Source organism: Thalassophryne amazonica, chromosome 23 (genome assembly GCF_902500255.1).
Source record: "Thalassophryne amazonica chromosome 23, fThaAma1.1, whole genome shotgun sequence".
Taxonomy (NCBI): Eukaryota; Metazoa; Chordata; class Actinopteri; order Batrachoidiformes; family Batrachoididae; genus Thalassophryne; species Thalassophryne amazonica.
The window spans coordinates 16555234-16576248 of record NC_047125.1 but is presented as its reverse complement, the minus strand read 5'-3'; the positions used below and the strand labels follow the sequence as shown (position 1 = coordinate 16576248).

The window sequence follows — 21015 nt, the reverse complement described above, 5'->3', positions numbered from 1 at the left end:
AAAAAAAATCAAGTGAAATTTGGTTCCGTTAAACAGTCAAGTATGAAGTAAGAACTCATAGTGACAGTGTCAGTTTACCCATTTATTATAATCGATCATTAAATATTGTTCACATTAACACCAAGTGACCAGGAGGAGTAATGGGAAGACAGGGGACAGGAAGGAGAGGAACAGTAGTAGCCAGTAAGCCAGTAGTGAGCAGTACTTCTGGTATTTATATTTGTATATTTATATTTGCAAATTGTTTTTTTTTTTTTTTTTTTTTTTTTTTTTTTACTTTCACTCTGTGTGCTTCTTAGCCTGTGTGCTGCCATACAATGCTGCTGGAACCTCAATTGAGTACTTTCATTTAAAATAAGATTTAAGAATTTTTGTGAGGCAGGCACCAATAATTGGTGGAAAAAAAAATCATCTTTGCATGATTTTTTTGCACCGTGCATTGATTTTTTTTTTTGGTCTGAAATTAAAACATTTATGACAAAACCAATGCTGAAAATCTTAAACATGGCACAGAGACATCATTCTTCCATACAACCACAAACACACTGTATATCTTGCGATTTGCAGATTTGACACGCAACAAACATGTCAAAGGATGTTGGTTGAATCAAGTGGCAGAAAGAAAGAAAAAGAAAATGCCTTGTGTAAAAGGCAGGCAGTCATTTGAACAGTCAGGCTCCTAATAACTCCCACTGTGCCTTTTTTTTTTTTTATCAAAAGCAAGGATTAGTATTAAGCCCCAGTCACATCATCTCACATGATCCTCAACCCTGCCTCAGGTTTATTCACACATGCGCACACTGGTAGTCCCGGAATGAAAGCACAGTCAGCGTGAAAGCAGGAGATTGTCTCCTCTTTGTATTTATTTATGTGCAACTTTATGTCTTTGCACCATCGTTCACGGTGTTTACACTGTTGTCCTCCTCCGAGCCTCTCGTATCTCTGATTTAGGTGATGTTTTTTAGACGCAGAATGAATCTCTGTTATTTGTAGCGGTATCAGAATGACTTGGTATTGCCTCTGCGTCAACTTAATGTGCATTCTTTTGACACATTTATGTCCACAAGTGAACCGTGTGGAAATTTGGCAGTGATACGAAACATTAAAAGCTTCTCCCAGACTTAATCAGGAGATAGCTGCCCCCTCTCCAGACACACTAAATGCATTTTCAGACCGATCGCATATTAAATTATTAAATACTGCACGCAAGTCGATTATGGTGACCAACCAGAGATAATTCATTTCAAGAGCCGATGCAAACAGAAGTCAGAATGATGGCATTTTGAAAGCAGGGGTGTTTTTTTTTCCCCAACGATAGCCTTGTTGGCCTCATCGTCAGGCCCACAAGGGTCCATTTATTTACTCATTTACTTTTATTTTGAAATAATCAAGTTTTTAATAAGCAAGGTTTTGCAAAATTTTAGCAAATCTTGGCTTGTGAAGCATTGACAAGAGGGGTGGAGCAGTGGACCTCCCTCACAGTTGGGTAGAAGTCACTGTTTCAAGGACTTAGAATGGTTGAAATTACGGTGCATTCTTGTCAGGTTTCCCAGTACAGGCATAGAACAAAAGACTTCAACAAAATGAAAAAGTTGGAGTTATTTTTACATTGCATTTTGCCTCATCACATTGGAAACAAACATGCAGCTCTCAGGGTGATTTACAGTACACAATAGAGGTGGGCGGATTGATCCTAATATCGATACCAACGCTGGTATTGATATTGAACGATCCTCATGTAAAAAGATCGATACTCAAGCTTTTTTTCTCTCCCGCACGCACTGACTGCTGCACACGCAGAGTCATCAGTCTACTCTCTATCTGTAAGAGCAGCGCTGCGCTGTGTCACACAACATGGAGCAGCGCACCCTTGTATTGTGGTTTGCCAGCCCTCGACCTCAGGAGATTTTGTTTTAAGTTGTGTTGAGTGATATTTTTTTAAACAAAGATGTTGATTGTGATAATAAAGTATTATGTTGTCACGTACAATGTTTGGTGAAATTCTATCCTAGGTCTTTTGGATCCTTTGGATCTATGAAGCTTAAATATGAAGAAGTATCGATATTGCCGATACTGGGCCTGTATTTACTTGGTATCGGATCAATACCAAAATTCCCTGTATCGCCCACCTCTAGTACACAACCCATGGTAAAATATTTGGGGGGAGCGGTTCAGTTTCATGGCTTCATGGTTTGTTGTTGCACCCGTATTTTGGGCCTCATTCATTTATTTTTATTTTATTTCGATTAGATTCGATTTATTGATCCCTTGGGAAGACTCCCTCAGGGAAATTGTATAGCAGCACACAGGGTAAAAAGCACATAGAGTATCAAAAGTGAAAATAAAAAAACAAAACTGAAGAACATTCAAGAAAATTATGCAGAAAATGTGCTTTACACATTTCACTTTACTGCCTGCAGCAGTATAAATAGGTAGGACTGACGCTCATTATTTAAAGTGTGCTTTTGGGCACGGGGCCCTCAGTATAAAGACAGAGATGCACATGTGATCAGATTCAAGGCCTTACACCCACATTAAACCGAGACCTATACAGGGGTGCCAAAAAGGGGAGAATAAGGAGAAGGATTCTAGGGGCCCATGATTAGGGGGGGTTGCCCAGTAAGTTTTCTTTTCATGGGTGCCCAAAATCCCTGGCGGCGCCCTTGGACCTATATTCCAAACTTAAGCCCTCATATTTGATTTTATTATATGTTTATAAACAAGGATTATTTTGTGAGGAAAATCTTGCATCATTGGCAAAAAATGGAACATTTCCTCCCAAACATTCAGTGGGTTCTTCTTTCATGATCCAGCACACAGCTGAGAAGCCCAAGAGGATGTCCAAGCTTCACCGAGCTCCATGGTTGCTTTCAAGAAGTGGCAATGGACCAGTTGCCTGCCAGGGTGTTTGCCATCCAGGACTCAAGACCATTCCATTGTGTGGTGGATGTTGCGTGATACCAGACCTGACCTCTATCAGCCCATGTCCCACTCCTCTCCAAGTTTGAAGAAACACACACTCATGAAGCTATAACTTCACTTGTTGTACTTTATAGTTTGTAAATGGTGCAAAAGAAGCCAAATGAGTGTTTGCAGACTGCTTTTAATGGAGACAAAACAAAGATTGTGTGACAATTTGGCACCAAAATGACATAGCCGACCACCAGTTAATTGGACACTTTTACTGCTGATACCGTCACAGTGGCTGTTTGGAACATGTTAAAAGAATTTCTTATCTCCTGCCTCCATATTTTTTTCAACTCCTACTCTTTGAAAGGAAAACAGACTTGGTTAATGAAAGCAACAACCCCAAATCAGAAAAAAAAGTTGGGACGGAAAATGGAAAAACAATTTGTAGTGATTTTTACATTTACTTAGAATTTGATTTATTGGCAGACAGGATTTCTCCCCTCTGGTCAGCGTCATCTAATTTAATATACATTTAAGACCTGCGACATATTCCAAAAAATGCTGGTCGAGAAAGCATTTTCCATTTTTCTAATGTTGCTCATCCTGCTTACAACACTGAAAACACAGTTTGGCTTGGAGGACATGTTTCAGGTTTTATTTTGTCCCATTCGTCTGCAAACTCATTTTAAACTGTGTGACAGTGCAGGGTCACAGTTGTTGTCGCATTTTGCATTTCAAAATTGTCTACACAGGTCAGGGCTGCAGGCAGGACAGTCCAGTAACCATATCCTCTTTTTCCACAGCTATGTCTTTGTAATGTGTGCAGAATGTGGTTTTGCATTTGTCTTGAATGTCAGTGGAAAAGATGTGAAGGCAGCTTATGATGTTCTAAAATCTCAATGTTCTTTTCTGCATTAATGCTACCATCACGTCATCAAGCTGTCAAGGGCACTGACACAACCATATACCTTGACAGAGCCTGGTTTTTGGAGTTGTTGCTGACAACTGTCTGGATGGTCCTTTTCATCTTTGGTCTGGAGCACATGGTGTCCATTAAAAAACAAAACAAACAAACTTAAGAAATACTGATTATTCTGACCACAGTACAGGTTTCCACTGTGTGATGGTCTATTCCAGATGCCTCCATGCTGAACTTGGTTAACATAAGGCTTCTGTTTTGCACAGTAAATTAAGTGGCAGCTGTGAACACTCACAGAAATATTTAACCCTAACTTTTCAGATTTATGTAATATTATTACATGACAAATTCCCATTTACTTTTTTTTAGATAATTTTAATACAAACCTACCAAATAAACCTTACATGATGCATATTCATTACTGTAATAAATCCTATTTATTTGAAATGCATAATCCTCAGCTTTATGTATTTAGTATTAATAAAATATAATTACTCTAAACCAATAATAATGACAGTATTTATTTAAAATACATAAAATATATTGTTTGAATTGCATAATAATTATTTTACCTATAAAAGAAAAATGGCATAGGTAACATAATTATTATGCAATTTAAACAATATACTTTAAATACTATCATTATTATTGATTTAGAGTAATTATATTTAAATAATGCTAAATACATAAAGCTGAGGATTATGCATTTCAAATAAATAGGATTAATGAATATACATCATGTAAGGTTTATTTGTTAGGTTTGTATTAAAATTATCTAAAAAAAAAAGGAAATGGTAATTTGTCATGTAATAATTAGATAAATCTTAAAAGTTAGGGTTAAATATTTCTGAGAGTGAATCTAACTCTGTATTGTAGTGCTTGACAGAGGCTTCCCAAAGTCATCCTTTGCCAATGTGGTTATATCAGCTATTGATGACCTTTTTTTTTTTTTCTTGTTTCAGTGTCGTCTGAGGAATCTTAGCTCACAGGTGTTCATCTTAGGCTTGCAACCTTGCCCTCCATGCACTAAAAGGATGTATATTAACAAAGTCGACTACACAAAACATGCAATATATTTTCTTATGTCTCCTTGAATATAATGTATGTCCATAAATATTGAAACATTTTGTCTTGAATACAACCTGTATCCATAGCTGCACCACAGTACATTTGGTGGCACGAGTCATGCAGCAAGGTGTGTGCATCAGTGAAAGTGTTGAAATAAAAAAAAATACATTTGTGTTTGTGCTTACGTGAAAAAAGTTGCACCCCAAAACCATACTGGCATTAAATGTGAAAGGTGAATCCAGAATCATGACAGGAGTCTTTTTGTTTTCACCAACTAAATCCTCTTCAGGCTTCCATGCCTCACGTGCTTGTGCAGCGTGACCAGTCTTCAGGGTTGTGGTGCTCACATGGGTGAAGAACGCAGGAGCGAGGGAATTCATGAGAAGTCATAAGATGTATGAGCACGTCAGCAAATCCACAAACCTCTGGAGATCATTTAAAGGGCAACTTTGCTTTTTTTTTTGGTTCCAAACAATGTTGGCAATTAAGCAGCTTAAGCAGCAATTTTTGTTTTTGCAGGAAAAAAAATGCACCATACATACAAATTATGCATGGTGTAAAATCATAAAATATGATCCACATCCAAAAGTCAAGCAGTTGTGCTGATGTGCACATCATATTAATATTTTCTTCTATTTTTACTTTTAAAGTTGTGCAATGCTGAATCACATCTGTTCCCTTTAATTAGCAGCGTTTTGCTCCTCCCAGCAGCTTTTGGCTCCCTTCACCGATAAATTTCTCATGGTGCAAAATGTCCAAATGTTATGTAACATGACTACCTTTGCTTTGTTTACGACTGTATAAGGAAATTAATCATGCAGTGCGAAAGGAAATACATTTGTATGTGTGTAAACAATCACTGTTTTGCATACTATGAAACAGAAGCCTTGTCAGACCTAGAAAATCCTGGTTATATTCTTGTTTTATAGTGTGAGGAAAATCTCATTGATACTTATTAGTTAGTTATTACTGATAGTTATCAGGGTGTAAATTAGTCATTAAGTTGGGACCTGCAAAGCCACAAAAACTCATTCCAGCACTGAGTTGTTTTTAAAATTAAACACGAATGCCACATTCATGCAGCAAATTGCAACAAAAAGACTGTACTTGACTAGACTTGTTTTTCCCTCTGGCCCCAGGAGGAAATATGATCATGTGGGAGTCAGAAAATCCTGGTAGTCACGCACTAATCCGGTATTTATACTTGAAGCACCAAAGGTTTGGGGGTAAAGGGGCCTGGACGAGGGGAGCCAATTGTTGATAGAGTATTTCTTTGAGGATGTGCTGAAATGGGACATTCATGAGTCAGGTTTAGTGTGAGATTTGGAGGACTGGTCTCATTTTGGAAGCTGCGCAGTGACCAAAAGTACGACTCATCAAGCTCTTGTGGAGATGTGGCGATGCTGCATTTTGGTGCTTGTGGGCGCAGTGGCTGTGAGCACTCAGTTCCCTCGAGAGTGCGTGACCCCTGAGGGACTGAGGAGCAGACAGTGCTGCCCCTCACCTTTTGGCCTGGTTAACGACTCATGTGGCGCTAGCGAAGGACGCGGACAGTGCACAGACATTTTGGCAGACGCACAACCACATGGGCCTCAGTACCCGCACGATGGGCGGGATGATCGCGAACGATGGCCAATCCGCTTCTTCAGTCGCACTTGCCGCTGTAACGGAAACTTCGGCGGTTATAATTGTGGTCGCTGCAGACACGGATGGACAGGAGCCCGCTGTGACCAGCGAACATATGTGGGTAAGTGCGCCTCCTATAGGGAGTCTGGGGAATTGCACTATATTTTCTGGAATATAATTCACGCCAGAGTATAAATCTCACCTTTTTCCGTGTTATCAGCTCTATAATTTCAGATTCTTGTACAATGTTGCAGTGTACGTTTATTATTGGCATTTATTCTTTTATTATTGGAGCTACTTTGGTTACTATATTGATTGCTGGGAAACACTATGTAATTAATAATACAGTAGTGTTCAGAATAGTAGTGCTATGTGACTTAAAAGATTCATCCAGGTTTTGAGTATATTTCTTATTGTTACATGGGAAACAAGGTACCAGTAGATTCTCACAAATCCAACAAGACCAAGCATTCATGATATGCACACTCTTAAGGCTATGAAATTAGGCTATTAGTAAAAAAAAAAAGTAGAAAAGGGGGTGTTCACAATAATAGTAGTGTGGCATTCAGTCAGTGAGTTCGTCAATTTTGTGGAACAAACAGGTTTGAATCAGGTGTCCCCTATTTAAGGATGAAGCCAGCACCTTTCTCTTTGAAAGCCTGAGGAAAATGGGACGTTCAAGACATTGTTCAGAAGAACAGCGTAGTTTGATTAAAAAGTTGATTGGAGAGGGGAAAACTTATATGCAGGTGCAAAAAAATTATAGGCTGTTCATCTACAATGATCTCCAGTGCTTTAATATGGACAAAAAAAAAAACAGAGACGCGTGGAAGAAAACGGAAAACAACCATCAAAATGGATAGAAGGATAACCAGAATGGCAAAGGTTCACCCATTGATCAGCTCCAGGATGATCAAAGACAGTCTGGAGTTACCTGTAAGTGCTGTGACAGTTAGAAGACGTCTGTGTGAAGCTAATTTATTTACAAGAATCCCCCGAAAAGTCCCTCTGTTTAATAAGACATGTGCAGAAGAGGTTACAATTTGCCAAAGAACACATCAACTGGCCTAAAGAGAAATGGAGGAATATTTGTGGACTGATGAGAGTAAAATTGTTCTTTTTGGGTCCAAGGGCCGCAGACAGTTTGTGAGACAACCCCCAAACTCTGAATTCAAGCCACAGTTCACAGTGAAGACAGTGAAGCATGGTGGTGCAAGCATCATGATATGGGCATGTTTCTCCTACTATGGTGTTGGGCCTATATATCGCATACCAGGTATCATGGATCAGTTTCAAAATCAAAGTCAAATACTTGAAGAGGTCATGTTGCCTTATGCTGAAGAGGACATGCCCTTGAAATGGGTGTTTCAACAAGACAATGACCCCAAGAACACTAGTAAACGAGCAAAATCTTGGTTCCAGACCAACAAAATTAATGCATCGCAGATGTGAAGAAATCATGAAAAACTGTGGTTATACAACTAAATACTAGTTTAGTGATTCACAGGATTGCTAAAAAGCAGTTTGAACATAACAGTTTTGAGTTTGTAGCGTCAACAGCAGATGCTACTGTTATTGTGAACACCCCCTTTTCTACTTTTTTTTTTTTTTTTTACTAATAGCCCAATTTCATAGCCTTAAGAGTGTGCATATCATGAATGCTTGGTCTTGTTGGATTTGTGAGAATCTACTGAATCTACTGGTACCTTGTTTCCCATGTAACAATAAGAAATATACTCAAAACCTGGATTAATCTTTTTAGTCACATAGCACTACTGTTATTCTGAACACTGCTGTAATAATAATTATAATTCAGCCCAGTCTCATGCTTTTGTCATATTGTCACGAAATGTGTCGTTTAGTTCAGTACTTTTAACCCCACCCCTACCCCCCCAGGGTCACCCCAAATTTCGTGACACTGCCAATTATTTCTTGTGATATGATGAAAATGTGACACATTTCATGACGGTCTGGCAAACTATTAGATTAAATCACTTTTCTTGATGCTGACACAAACTGGTGTGAGATTGGATTGAACAGTAATAATAACAAACATGATTTTTTTTTTTTTTATGTGTAAATCGCACTGGAGTATAAGTCGCAGTACCTTCTAAACTAAAATAAATAAATAAACAATGGAAATATGGAGTTGAACATATGAAGAAGCTGTTTAATGTAAAATAGTCACAAACTTTAACGTAATTTAATTACCTTTTTTTTTTTTGCATATTTTCTGTATTTACTGCATGACTAGTTAAGATAATCCCATGTTTTCCTCCAGTGCGGAGAAATGTGATCCAGCTCAGCGCGGTTGAGAGGCACGCCTTTGTGAATGCGCTCGACCAGGCCAAGCGCACGGTGCACCCCGATTTAGTGATCGCCACGCGGCACTATGCGGACATCTTCAGCCCAGACGGAAACGCGACTCGGTTCGAGAACATCACCATCTACAACTACTTTGTGTGGTCTCACTATTACTCTGTCAGCAAGACCTATCTGGGGGCGGGGCAGGCCAGCTTTGGGGGAGTGGACTTCTCCCACGAAGGACCCGGGTTCCTTACTTGGCACCGCTTCCACCTGCTGCAGCTGGAGCGCGACATGCAGGTGAGGAAGTGCTATTTCTTATTTCCTGCACACCACGGGAGTGTAATTGATTTATTTCAGGTTTATTCCCGGAGGATAATCTCCAACGTTCTTTGCATTTCCGCTGCGTAATAACCATCTTTCATCCAGCCCTTGTTGCACGTGCTTGTTTGTTTTGGCTGCATTTCCCAAGTTGTATGAGAGGAAATTATGGAGATGCAATTTCCAGTCTGAGTAAACACACACACAATGTGGAAAAACCCACCGCTGCTTTTCATGCACAAAACAAACACAAGATAGTACTGCTAAATATCTTCTGTAGCACACTGAGGAATTACCATCATTTGGAAGGGTGCAGGTTGTTAGTTTGTTTTTTCCACATTGAATTCCTGTGTGTTGAGCTGCTAATAGGCTCCATAACCAAAATACAAATCGGCTGCAAAATTAGGCATTTGTGTATGCAAATTTTTATTATTTCATAGCCGTTTTGAGTGTTCCACCACTGTTTACAGTGAGAATGAAAATGTTTTCATATCACCCTGACAAAAAAACTTTTCATTTTTACACTAAAATACATCCCTCGTTTATATTTTAGTGATTGGTTTAATGATTTAAATGCAGCTGTTCGTCAGGCTGTAGGATATTTTTTAATTAATTTCATTTCATGGATAGTGACATTTTTCAGATATTTTATTTCTCTTCATGCAAATAAGTCATCTGGGAAATATGTATATGTATGTATGTATGTGTATGTATGTATATATGTATGTATGTATATATGTATGTATGTATGTGTATGTATGTATATATGTATGTATGTATATATGTATGTATGTATGTATATATATGTATGTATATGTATGTATGTATATATTATGTTTTTCTACATTTATAAATTACAGCTATGGTTTTCTACTTTCTGAATGCAATTTTTTTCTGCAATAATGAAAAGTAACTAATAGAACATAATTTTAATAATAATAATGGTGATGGTAATAATAATAATCCAAATGATAATAGTAATCATGATTATAACAATGATAGTAGTTGTAGTAATGATGGTGATGATAATAATAATGCAAATAATTATAAAATCCAGAAAAAAGTTGTTTTTTGACATTATAAATTACAACTATGATTTTCTGCTTTTTGAATGCCATTATTTTTTTGCTTTTTTCTACAATAATGAAAACTCAATGATACAACATAACTTAAACAATAATAATAATAGTAATAATAATGAAGATAATAATGACGATGATAATGGTGATGATGATAATAATAATGATAATGGTGATGATAGTAATGATAATACAAATTAATATAATAGTAATAATAATGATTACAGTAATAATGATAATAGTACTAGTCATAGTACTAGCAGCAGTAGTAGTAGTAGTAATGATGATGATAATACAAATTAATATAATAGTAATAATGATTACAGTAATAATGATAGTGCTAGTCGTAGTAGTAGCAGCAGTAGTAGTATTAGTGATGATGATGATGATGATGATGACGATAATAATGCTGACAAATATGTCTCCAAACAGGGAATATAATTGAGCTGAAAAAAATCATTAATTAAATCAAAATTAAAAATAAAATTGAAAGGAGACTGAGATGAATGTCTTACAGGATTTCTTGGATTTCCAAATATGCTGTTTGTACTGAACACAAACACATGACACATTTGGCTGTATTAAAGAAACTGCTAAGCATATTTAGCATTAGCATAAGCGCTCACATTAGCAGTGAGCTAATGTGAGCGCCTGTGATTGCAAATGGGGCATTGGATTTAATGCTCCCAGTCTTTACCTGCTAGTGGTTAGCATATGCCAGTCACGCTCACAATTGCTAATGCTAACTGTTCAGACGCTCAGTTGCTGCACTGCATATGCTAATGCTAACCACACTTGGTATTTTCTTTGATTCAGTCGGACGTAATGAAGTGTCATCTCTGTGTAACAATCTCCAGCTTAAAGAGCAGCAAACTTCACACTTGAAAAAACTTAAAATCTCAGGAAAATGTTCTTGTTTGTGTATAGAATATAAGACACCAGTTTAAATTGCAACAGCCACTCTTTGTATTTTATTCTGTGGCAGTTGTAGCATTGATGCTGGTGGATACAATGAACTCTGATTCGTCTTTAGTGTCCCCTCGTGATGGAATTGATGACTCCAAGCATCCAGTCCACCCCCACGAGTGTCATGTCAATGTTAAAGTTGACTTGCTATATAACTGGGTTTGTCTTTGTGTTTATTTTTTAATGACAGGACATGTTGCAAGACCCGTCCTTTGCCCTGCCCTACTGGAACTTTGCCATAGGTGGAAGCACATGTGACATTTGTACAGATGATCTGATGGGAGCCAGGAGCACCTTTGACATGAATTCCATCAGCTCCAACTCTGTTTTCTCCCAGTGGAGGGTCGTATGTGAGAGCGTAGACGTCTACGACACACTGGGAACTGTCTGCAACAGTAAGGCCCCCATGTTGTCAAAACTTCACTGATGCAGGAATCATATTTATTCTCTTAGCGAAGAGAAATGTCAACTGTTGCATCTCCTCTTGTCCATTGTGTACTCTCAGGTACAGAGACCTCCCCAATCAGACGGAATCCTGCAGGAAACGTCAACAGGCCAATGGTCCAGCGACTTCCTGAGCCCCAAGATGTGGCGGACTGTCTGCAAGTGAACACTTTCGACACGCCGCCCTACTTCTCTACCTCCTCCGAAAGCTTCCGAAACACAGTTGAAGGTGCGCTTCTGCCTAGGTCACAAAGGATATGTCTCTTTGTGAGCGGTACAGAATGTAAATTGGACTGTTTTTGTATTGTCAGGCTACAGTGCCCCCCAGGGGAGCTATGACCCTGTGTTGAGGAACCTCCACAACCTGGCTCACCTGTTCCTGAATGGGACTGGGGGACAGATTCACGTCTCACCCAATGACCCCATCTTTGTCCTGCTCCACACCTTCACTGATGCCATCTTTGACGAGTGGTTGAGGAGACACAGTCCAGGTACTGATCGTCTACATCCAGTTCTGCAAAAGCAACAACCTATGATGGCAGTTTGGCCCTGATGGGTTGACAGGTGACATGATTGGACAAAATTGAAGCTTTGCTTCAATCTTGACCTGATCATTTCAATGTTTGCTCTGAAATGTTGGAAAAGTATGTGTGCAAATGCAGAAAGTATCAACAGGTACTTTTACCAGGAAAGTGGTGTCGCTATTTGATGTTTTGTTGATGGCAGCGGCGGGGCAGATGTCTTGATCGACGTTTTGAGAAGGTTGTGCAGTTGTTCGCCCTTACAATTTTAAGTCACTGATCGGGGCAGTTGTACATGTTAATAAAGATCTCTGGGTGGGAATTGTTTTCATCGTTAGCCTAGCTTAGCATGGCTTAGCCTATCTTGGCATGTTAATTCTTACGGGGTGGACCATATTATTGCAAATGAAAGTAATTGCCTTGTTTTTCTGTGTGCAGAAATTCATTGGCATTTCGTATCATTTAACCATTGGATACCTCTATCTGTTTGGTTATTTTTTTTTTTCACGATTTAAACCTGACACTTGACTGCAGCTGTAAAATCAACCAATCGGCAACATTTACATACATAAATCTCTCCATGCATTTCTAACAGTGTAACAGTCACCGCTGACCTACTTCCATGCAACCTTTATGTTGACATGGATGTGAACCAAAACATCCACTAGAGGGCACTGCAGATCCTTGTGAAAGTTTGTGACAACATCAAACATGGCAATGGTTGAAAAAGTCATAATACCGCCAAAAAATAAAAATAGGGAAAATCCGTAGGCAGCAGTGTCGATGGACATGGTCTGTGCAACTACTAAATGTTATGACAACATCTTAAACTCCGGGCAAATTATTCTGCAATTATTAACGCTCTTTTTCGTGTCTTTTAATTTAACATGTCTAGTGTGAACTTTGGTGGAATTACAATCCCCTGATTTCTGGTATTGCTGTTTTGTCGGCATCAGTTAGCTTTGGCAAAACGAACATGAACGTCGAGTGTGAATGGAAGGTTCCGTCCATGTCTGTATTAAACGTTGCGAAAAATTAACCTATCCTGCAATCACACTGTGAATACTCCTGTTTGCTTGATAATTTGATGTTTGCTAGTAGGTTAATCTCAAATGCCCTCACCCACAGATCTGAGTGTGTATCCTGAAGCAACCGCCCCCATCGGCCACAACCGAGGCCACAACATGGTGCCTTTCTGGCCACCGGTGACTAATGCTGAGATGTTTTTGGTTGCCCCTGACAACCTCGGCTACTCCTACGAGGTTGAATGGCCTGGTATGAATTTATTCCATCATATTCTGCCGCAGTCATTGACTTTGAGTGAATGCAAGTGATAATAATGGTTAACTTTACCATTCCCAGGTCAACCTTTCACTCTGACTGAAATCATCACCATGACATTAGTTGCTGCCTTAATTGTGGTTGCCATCATATTCTCTGTCACTTCCTGCGCTGTGCGCGGCAGATCCCGCACAGCGGACGGCCAACAGCCGCTGCTCGTGGATCAGTACCAGCGGTACGACGATGTTAAAAACCAATCCGCCGTCTGAACTCAGCCTCGCCATCGTGTTTTATTCTTTGCATTTACACTGAAAGAGCAAAACAACCGGAGCATGCAACAGGGTCCAGTTCTGGGAACCTTTATTCTCTGGAATTCATTTGCATTTTATGAGCAGATATACTGTATGTAGATGTTTAAAAGTAAAAAAAAAAATAAAATAACTAATTCCGGCAACATTCTTGTCCCACTTAAAAAAGAAAGAAGGAAGTCTTTTTTCTTAAACTTTACAAATGTACACTTTTTTGTCACGTAAATTTTGTCCATTTCACACTTGAGCAAAAATGTGTCCGAATAAACCAACTCTTTGAAGCAAACAAGTCTTGTGTGGTAATTGTGCCACCAGGTGGTGCCAAAATCAATGGTGAATTTTCTCTTTGAAATGATTGTTTCCTGTCAAAAGACCAGAATGCAATTTATGTCAAATCTACGCTCAGAGGTTTTGCCTGTACGTTTTGTGCAAGACTTAAAAAACACATTTCTGATTCTGAGCCATGCTTTGTGGAGGGTTTTTTTTCTGACTGTACACTTGAGTGAGATGGAAATAAAATGTCTGTCATATCTTCAATGTAACCACAAGGGGGAGCAATAGTTCAGCGCATGCTGCTGTGTTCTCACTTCCCTTCAAAGATGTGCTTTTTCTTTTAAATGTTCTAAATATATTTCTCTTTTATGAATTGCATCTGAATGCATTTTTTTTTCATCCTTTATCTTGCATATTACATTTCCAGAGCGCACAGTCTATCCACATTTTGGATTATTCAACATTTTTTTTCATGTATGTTGACATTTTTTGCGTAAAAACCCAAATCCTCCCAAAAATATATGTTGTGTCTTTCTAATTGAACCCTCACCGTGGGTTAAACTGTTTGTCTCTTGTGTGCAGGAAGTTTTTTTTTTTTTTTTGTCTGTGAGCCTCACCTGCGTGGTGTCTGGTTTCACATGAAGCTCCGGGTGGGAGGGTTTTTACGCAGAGCGCACGGTCATTACGCAGCGCCGCTTGGTTCCCTGAGCTCCTGTGTCCTTCTGTACACTCAGCCGGATTGCTGTCTCTCTGAAACTGTCTCCGTCATGGATGCGGACGCACTTTTTCCCAGTTTGAAGGATTTGGAGACGAAGTTGGGTCGTAAAGTGCCTGAGAGTCTGATTCGGTCTCTTCAGCACGAGCAGAAACCAGCAGCGCCACATTTAAGCAGCTGTAAATTTTGTGCGAGTTCTGCGGATTTGAAAAGGCTGGAGAGCAAAATGCAGTTTCTGAAACAAGAAATGGTGAGTACTTTTTATGATTTAAATGTATAATTTTAAGAAATGTTGAATCTGCTTCTCTATTTAACGAAATGCAGTTTGAAGACTTGTCATTTATTTACTGTCAATATGTGCAGTCTGTCTCAGCTACGTTCACATTACTGACTGAAATGACCTGACATTTATTTTTTAATTGGTCTCACGCCTTATTTTGGAACATTGACGTTCTCTTTGCTGGATTACTAAAATCAGTTATTTTTCTCCATGTGACACTTTTTTTTTTTCCTTTTTTTTTTCTTTTTTTATAGGTAATGCAAAGTTTTTTTTGGCAATGTTTGCTATTTGCATCTGTGTTCCTCAGTGATTCAAATCTCATAGAATTCATAGAATTATAAAATGTGTAAGACCAACATTGTGGACAGTCAAAACAAAATCAAAATCTTGTCACTTTGGCCAGAATTGTGAACACAGTCAAAGTCTATGGTTGGGTACTTTATTTGCAGGGGGGTTTTTCTATAACTTATTTTATTTTTGTGAAGAAACCTATGCAATAGATTTAAAATAGTGTAATAAATATTGTTTGACTCTAAGACTCAGCAGTGCCCCCTCCTGTTTAGACCAGATTATTCTTAAGAGTCCTGAGAAGATGATAAAGTTGACCAAGTTGAAGACGGGATCATCATGTCGCTGGTCTTTTATTTTTAAACCAAAGGAATAAGTAAAACAAATGAAACATCTCATAATGATTCAAACAATGCTCACTTGCATAACTGCAGTTGTTGTTTTACAAAACTAATTTAAACTCTTGTAAAACTTGCTGTTGTAATTTACAGAATGCAAATTGAATGTTTGAAGATTGAGAGCAGTTTCCAACAATTCCAACATTTATTTCACATAAATACAGTTTAATATGGTATAAATCTGTGATGGAAAATCAATATTGCTACAGTTCCAGTTATGCTTCATCAGCAGAGACAAATATTTGGTGCAAATCAGAGTGAAAAACTTAAATTTTTATCCGATCAATTCCACAGCCCACCTACAAATGTGTATCTCCTTTGATAATTGGCTGACCTTGACCCCAATGACTGACCATGAGTAAGCTTTAGCTTGCCTTGTCGATTCCTAAACCTACCTATCTACATACTTTAGAGTACGTGGTCCAAGTTTAGTGGACATTGGAGAGTAAATACAACATTTGACCACATTGATCTTGACCTTTCAAGGGCAGGTCTATACTCAGGATTCATCTATATGCCAAGTTTATGGAAACTGAGCTAAGGGCCTGTGTGGAATTAGGGACAGATGGACAAATGGTTAATTACTCAACAGTGAAACATCTCTCTCAGTTAAACTTTTCTTTGAGCTGACTAATGAATGGACTGACTAACTTTCTGGATCTGAACCCACCACAAAAACAGCCACTGAACCAGCTGCATTAATGCAAATTGACTTTTTGCGGCTGTCCATTAACCATTCCATGCTGACCCGGTGTTTGTGACCCATTTCCCAGCGGACAGTCCGTTGGAATGATTCCACGCCTCTTGCCAATCAATGGCGTGGTTGTCCTGGCAGGAAGTGAAATCAATGGCTGTAGTGTTTGCATCATTCAGAATGAAACATCCTTTTCCGGTGTCACATCATTAAATTGGCTTCAGCGTCTCAACAAAAAGGCTCCTGATGTTCTGGAATGCCACCAATAGTTTATTTTCTTGTGTTCCCAAATATTTATGGCATACTTTAGATATTTTTCAAGGCCTTGACAGACTCTACATAATGGTGACGCCACTGTGACGGGCACTAATGTGGACGTTGTTTCTCCAGGCACATCTACGAGCCATTGATGTGAAGTTGATGCAGCAGCTGATATCCATCAACGAAGGCATAGAGTCCATCCGTTGGGTAATAGAAGACAAAGGAGGAGTGGCCAGTCAAGAAGGCAGCCTGACGAGCAGCTTGTACAGCCTATCAGACAGCCAGGATGGTGCGTCGTTGCGAGGCAGCTTCAACAGCTTGAATGACGGGAACAGTGACGGGCTCGACGGTCTGTCTGTTGGTAGTTACTTGGATACGCTAGCAGAAGACCAGTCAGGTGACCTTTCGCCAACGGATCTCAACTTTTTTGTGGAGAAAACGGCGATCAATGACGACTCTTTCAGCAAATCGCCTTTGAAACTCAGGGTGGAATCGGATGAATACTACTGCTTTGGATAATGATACCCAAAACACGAACACGACAGCTTTCCATCACCAGAACATTCAAACAGCAAAACACATCCTGCTTTGCATCACTGCAACTGCTTCAGGAAACTATGGAGTTGTTAAAGCGTAGAAATGTTCCTTTCACTTCACATTTCCCCCACATTTCCTTGTTTTCTGGCATCATATAGATGGCACACTGTTTGTAAAAAATGAAAAAGTTAATCTGTTCATAAGGCCAGTTTTTTCTGTGGTTAAACTTAGAACTTGGCAATGTGCTGTGGCTTTAAGGGCAAATTCTTATTGTTAAGACAAAGTTCACTTTGGTTTAAAATGAGTGGTGCTGATGTAACTTGTGCACAGTTACCATTTGAAAACAAAAACAATATTCCGATGTTAGACGTTATCTCAACGTAGCACATCTGACAGATGACAGGCTCTAATTAAATATTATGGCAATGTAAAGTTAATAGCATCATGGTTAATGCTAACTTGGAGTAATGTTAACCACGGTTAGCATAAGCTATGGTTAGTGTCAGCTGTGGTTAATATTTTCTTTAATATATGTTAGTGTAACAATGTTTTTTTTTTTCTTAATCATCACAACAGTATTTCAGTGTGGAGGGTATGTTAAAGAAAACACCGACTGCATAAGATGCTAATGGCATTTAATATGAACAGGTTTGTGCTAAACGCTAACTCCAGAAGACGCTAACCACATTTAAAGCCAACATTTAACATTTTCATTCACATTGTCTGCAATTGAAGCTACCTATGCTACCTAAGCTACCTGACAGTAGCAGAATTGTAGTTAGTATATTCGTGTCATTGCTTGTTAGCTTCAACTGCAGTTAACATTTTGTTTAATATATGTTACTGTGGCTGTCATTTTTGTTTTGGACAGTGTTGCATTGACATAGTGTAGCTGACCTTTGACAGATTATGTTTAAGAAAATGCTAACCACAGAAATAGCTAACCATATTATATTCAAATTTATTATTAGGGTCCGAGCACCTGCAAAGCAAAGAACCCAATTGTTTTTGTGCTGATTAAAATTTTTTTTATTTATTTATTTATTTATTTTCTCTGCACAAAAACTGATTGGGCAGCATAAACCAGGTGGAGTTGAAATGTGAAATTTACGGGGTTGGTAGATGTCAGGAAAAACTCGCCATATATAAAAAATAGCTGGTGGCACTATAATTAATGCATTTTTGATGTTAAAAACGTTTGATCCATGGGGTCAACCACAGGAAAACCTCATAGTTGCGATTGGTGGAGTGAGCTTGTTTTAACCGTGTAGGCCACGCCCATTTGCGGGTGTTTTTATTTATTTATTTATTTTTTGCAATATTTCGAAATATGCAAAATCAGCCAGAATGAACTTGTCTCTGGATTTTTAGCATAGAAAAGCCAAATTGGTGGCCAAGCACTCTCTAGCTTGCAAATCTCAATAATTAGAGATTAATATAATAAACCGGAAACCTTAAAATTTGTTGCTGTGTTTGCAATTTTCATGGCTTGTTTGATCATGTATGATGCTCTTTATTTCATGATGCATTTTCCCATTAATGGAATCACGGAACAGCATGCAATGAATCAGGTATACGTATGGCCTCCGTTAGTCGCAGTGCCAAATGTGGTGGGACTACGCCACAACATGGCATTGTAAAGCATATTTCCTTTGAAGTTCAAAAGGCACAGATTGCTTTCATGTAGATTTTCCCTGAGAATCATACAAGGTGCTGTTTTACTGTCAGACCAAAGATAAATCGAAGATAAATCACTTCTTAAAAAAAAAATCAACTTTTTAAATTCACTTTAGAACAGCCGAAAGAACTCAGTGTGCTGTCGTTAATGGATAGACCAAATGCTGCCAAATGTGCCAGCTTCAAATGGAATACTGTTTATGGTGTGTAGATCACAGAACAAAGTGCATATTAAAAAAAAAAAAAATTGGCCACTAAAAATTGCTAGGTGGTGCTATAAATAATAAAACCACTTTGAAAAAAGTAATTTCTAATAACTTCTGATCAGTCCGTCACACATCTGAAGCCTTTATACTTTTGTGATCAGTGGATTAAACTCTTTCCACTGGCATAGGCCACGCCCATTTGTGTCTTGATACTTTTTTTTGCAAAATTCCGAAATATGCAGAATAGGCCGACATGAATTAGTCTCTGAATTTTTTTACACAGAAAGGTGTCAAAATGACTATGTGCACAGCTATTTAATATATGATGGGTTATCTCATTAATGGAATAACAGAATGGCATAAAATTTGACATGTGTCTAGGTGGCCTCTGTTGGAACCACAATCCCAAATTCGGTGGCACTACGCCAGTGGATGGTGCTGCAAAGCATATTTTTATGAATTTCATAGCTCCAACATCCTCCAGAATTCTTTTAAATCTTGCCTAAGGCTGTTACAAGGCTTCTCTGTGGTCCCTGCTTGGACTCTTAATAGTTGCTTGCAGATCTAGTTGTTATTATCAATGCTAGCTACGTTTAATACAGGCATTTGGCAGTGATGCTATGTGCCGTTAAAGCCACACGTGGCTAACAGTAATGGCTATGCAACCAAGAGTCAGCTTTGTGGTTGATGCCGCTGGTAATGTTAACCAGGGTTTACATAATCTGTATTTAGCATTACCGGTGGTTATCATTTTCTTGAATACATGCCAAGTTAACAATGTCTATAAATACTGCTATGTTCCAGACTTGGAAGTCTGAAAATTCCCACAATGCTGTTACCTTTTGGCTTCATGGAAATATTGCCCCTTTTTAATGTCCCTACTAGTGCCAGTTAATCTATCTACACAGTTTTTAGTATTTAATCCAGGTAGCAAAATACTACCAAAATACTACTACACATGCAAATTCATATTTTTTTTTGCCTGTAGTTTACGACTCTTGTGCCCGAATGAAGCAACAGTAGCTAAACTACAACTCTTTCATCTTAATAAGACAAATTTTGCCTTTACTTGGTCAGAAACAGTCTCTGATCAACACAAAAGAACAAATAAGTGGAAAAATGTTGCAGCTCACTTCTATACCAAATTTTTTGTTGTTGTTGTTGTTGTTGATCACTGCTTCAACTGACAGGAGTTCCTTAATTGTGGTTGAATTTATAATATGTAGCTTTAATTATAAGTTGTGCATTTAAAGCGCAGATGCTTGACTGAAAACCAAAGAGGTTTGATCGTCTTAAAGATAACTTCGACCCGAGGCCAACTAGCTCATTAACGCCACGTGTGGTGCACATGTTTGCTTTCTGGCCTCAAAGCGACGTCTTTGTTGTTGAAATGTAAACTTTTAACAAGATTTATCTGTTGTGTTACATACACTTTTTGCATCTTTAAATACCACATGGTTTGTGTGACATTTGTATTATATGCTGCCTTCTTTTCAAAGAGTTTTTACTGATGGATTATTTTTTGGTGGAAATGAAATAATATATTGTGATTGTTCTTCTGCTCCCTTTGTGTACTTTTTTGTGAGAAACACCGACACCATGTTACAACTGTGAAGCATTTGGTGGTATTTGGAAACCACATTGTTGTAGGAAGATAAAAAAGCGACATGATAGCGTTTTGCATTTTTGTTGGATTTAAAATCGGACCATTTGAGTCGCTTCCACTAAGAATGAGCAACACATCACTTCAACAAGGGCGGCTCTGGAGATTTCTTTCTTGGTGGGGTTGAGTGGGACCACACTTATTTAGTCATGGGTGGCACAGAATTTGTTGTAAAAGTGCAAAAATGCATTTTAAAGAATGATGTTAATTCACACATAAAATTCACAATTGCACAAAATATTTATGAAAATGAAAAACAACCACCCTTCTTACCAG

General features: G+C 38.4%; 2 protein-coding genes across 2 annotated transcripts; both read left to right on the top strand.

Moving 5' to 3' along the window:
• The first annotated feature begins 6072 nt into the window (after positions 1 to 6072).
• On the top strand, positions 6073 to 14030 carry LOC117505119 (5,6-dihydroxyindole-2-carboxylic acid oxidase-like). Its single transcript, XM_034164648.1, has 7 exons — positions 6073 to 6644; positions 8805 to 9127; positions 11384 to 11588; positions 11699 to 11866; positions 11949 to 12128; positions 13287 to 13433; positions 13521 to 14030. Exons 1-7 carry the CDS (start codon positions 6290 to 6292, stop codon positions 13706 to 13708), a joined length of 1566 nt encoding a protein of 521 aa, XP_034020539.1. The 5' UTR covers positions 6073 to 6289; the 3' UTR covers positions 13709 to 14030.
• Positions 14031 to 14607: 577 nt separating this feature from the next.
• LOC117505120 (leucine rich adaptor protein 1-like) lies at positions 14608 to 20631 on the top strand. Its single transcript, XM_034164649.1, has 2 exons — positions 14608 to 14985; positions 16786 to 20631. The coding sequence occupies exons 1-2, from the start codon at positions 14659 to 14661 to the stop codon at positions 17173 to 17175; spliced, it is 717 nt and encodes a 238-aa protein (XP_034020540.1). The 5' UTR covers positions 14608 to 14658; the 3' UTR covers positions 17176 to 20631.
• The last annotated feature ends 384 nt before the right edge of the window (positions 20632 to 21015 follow it).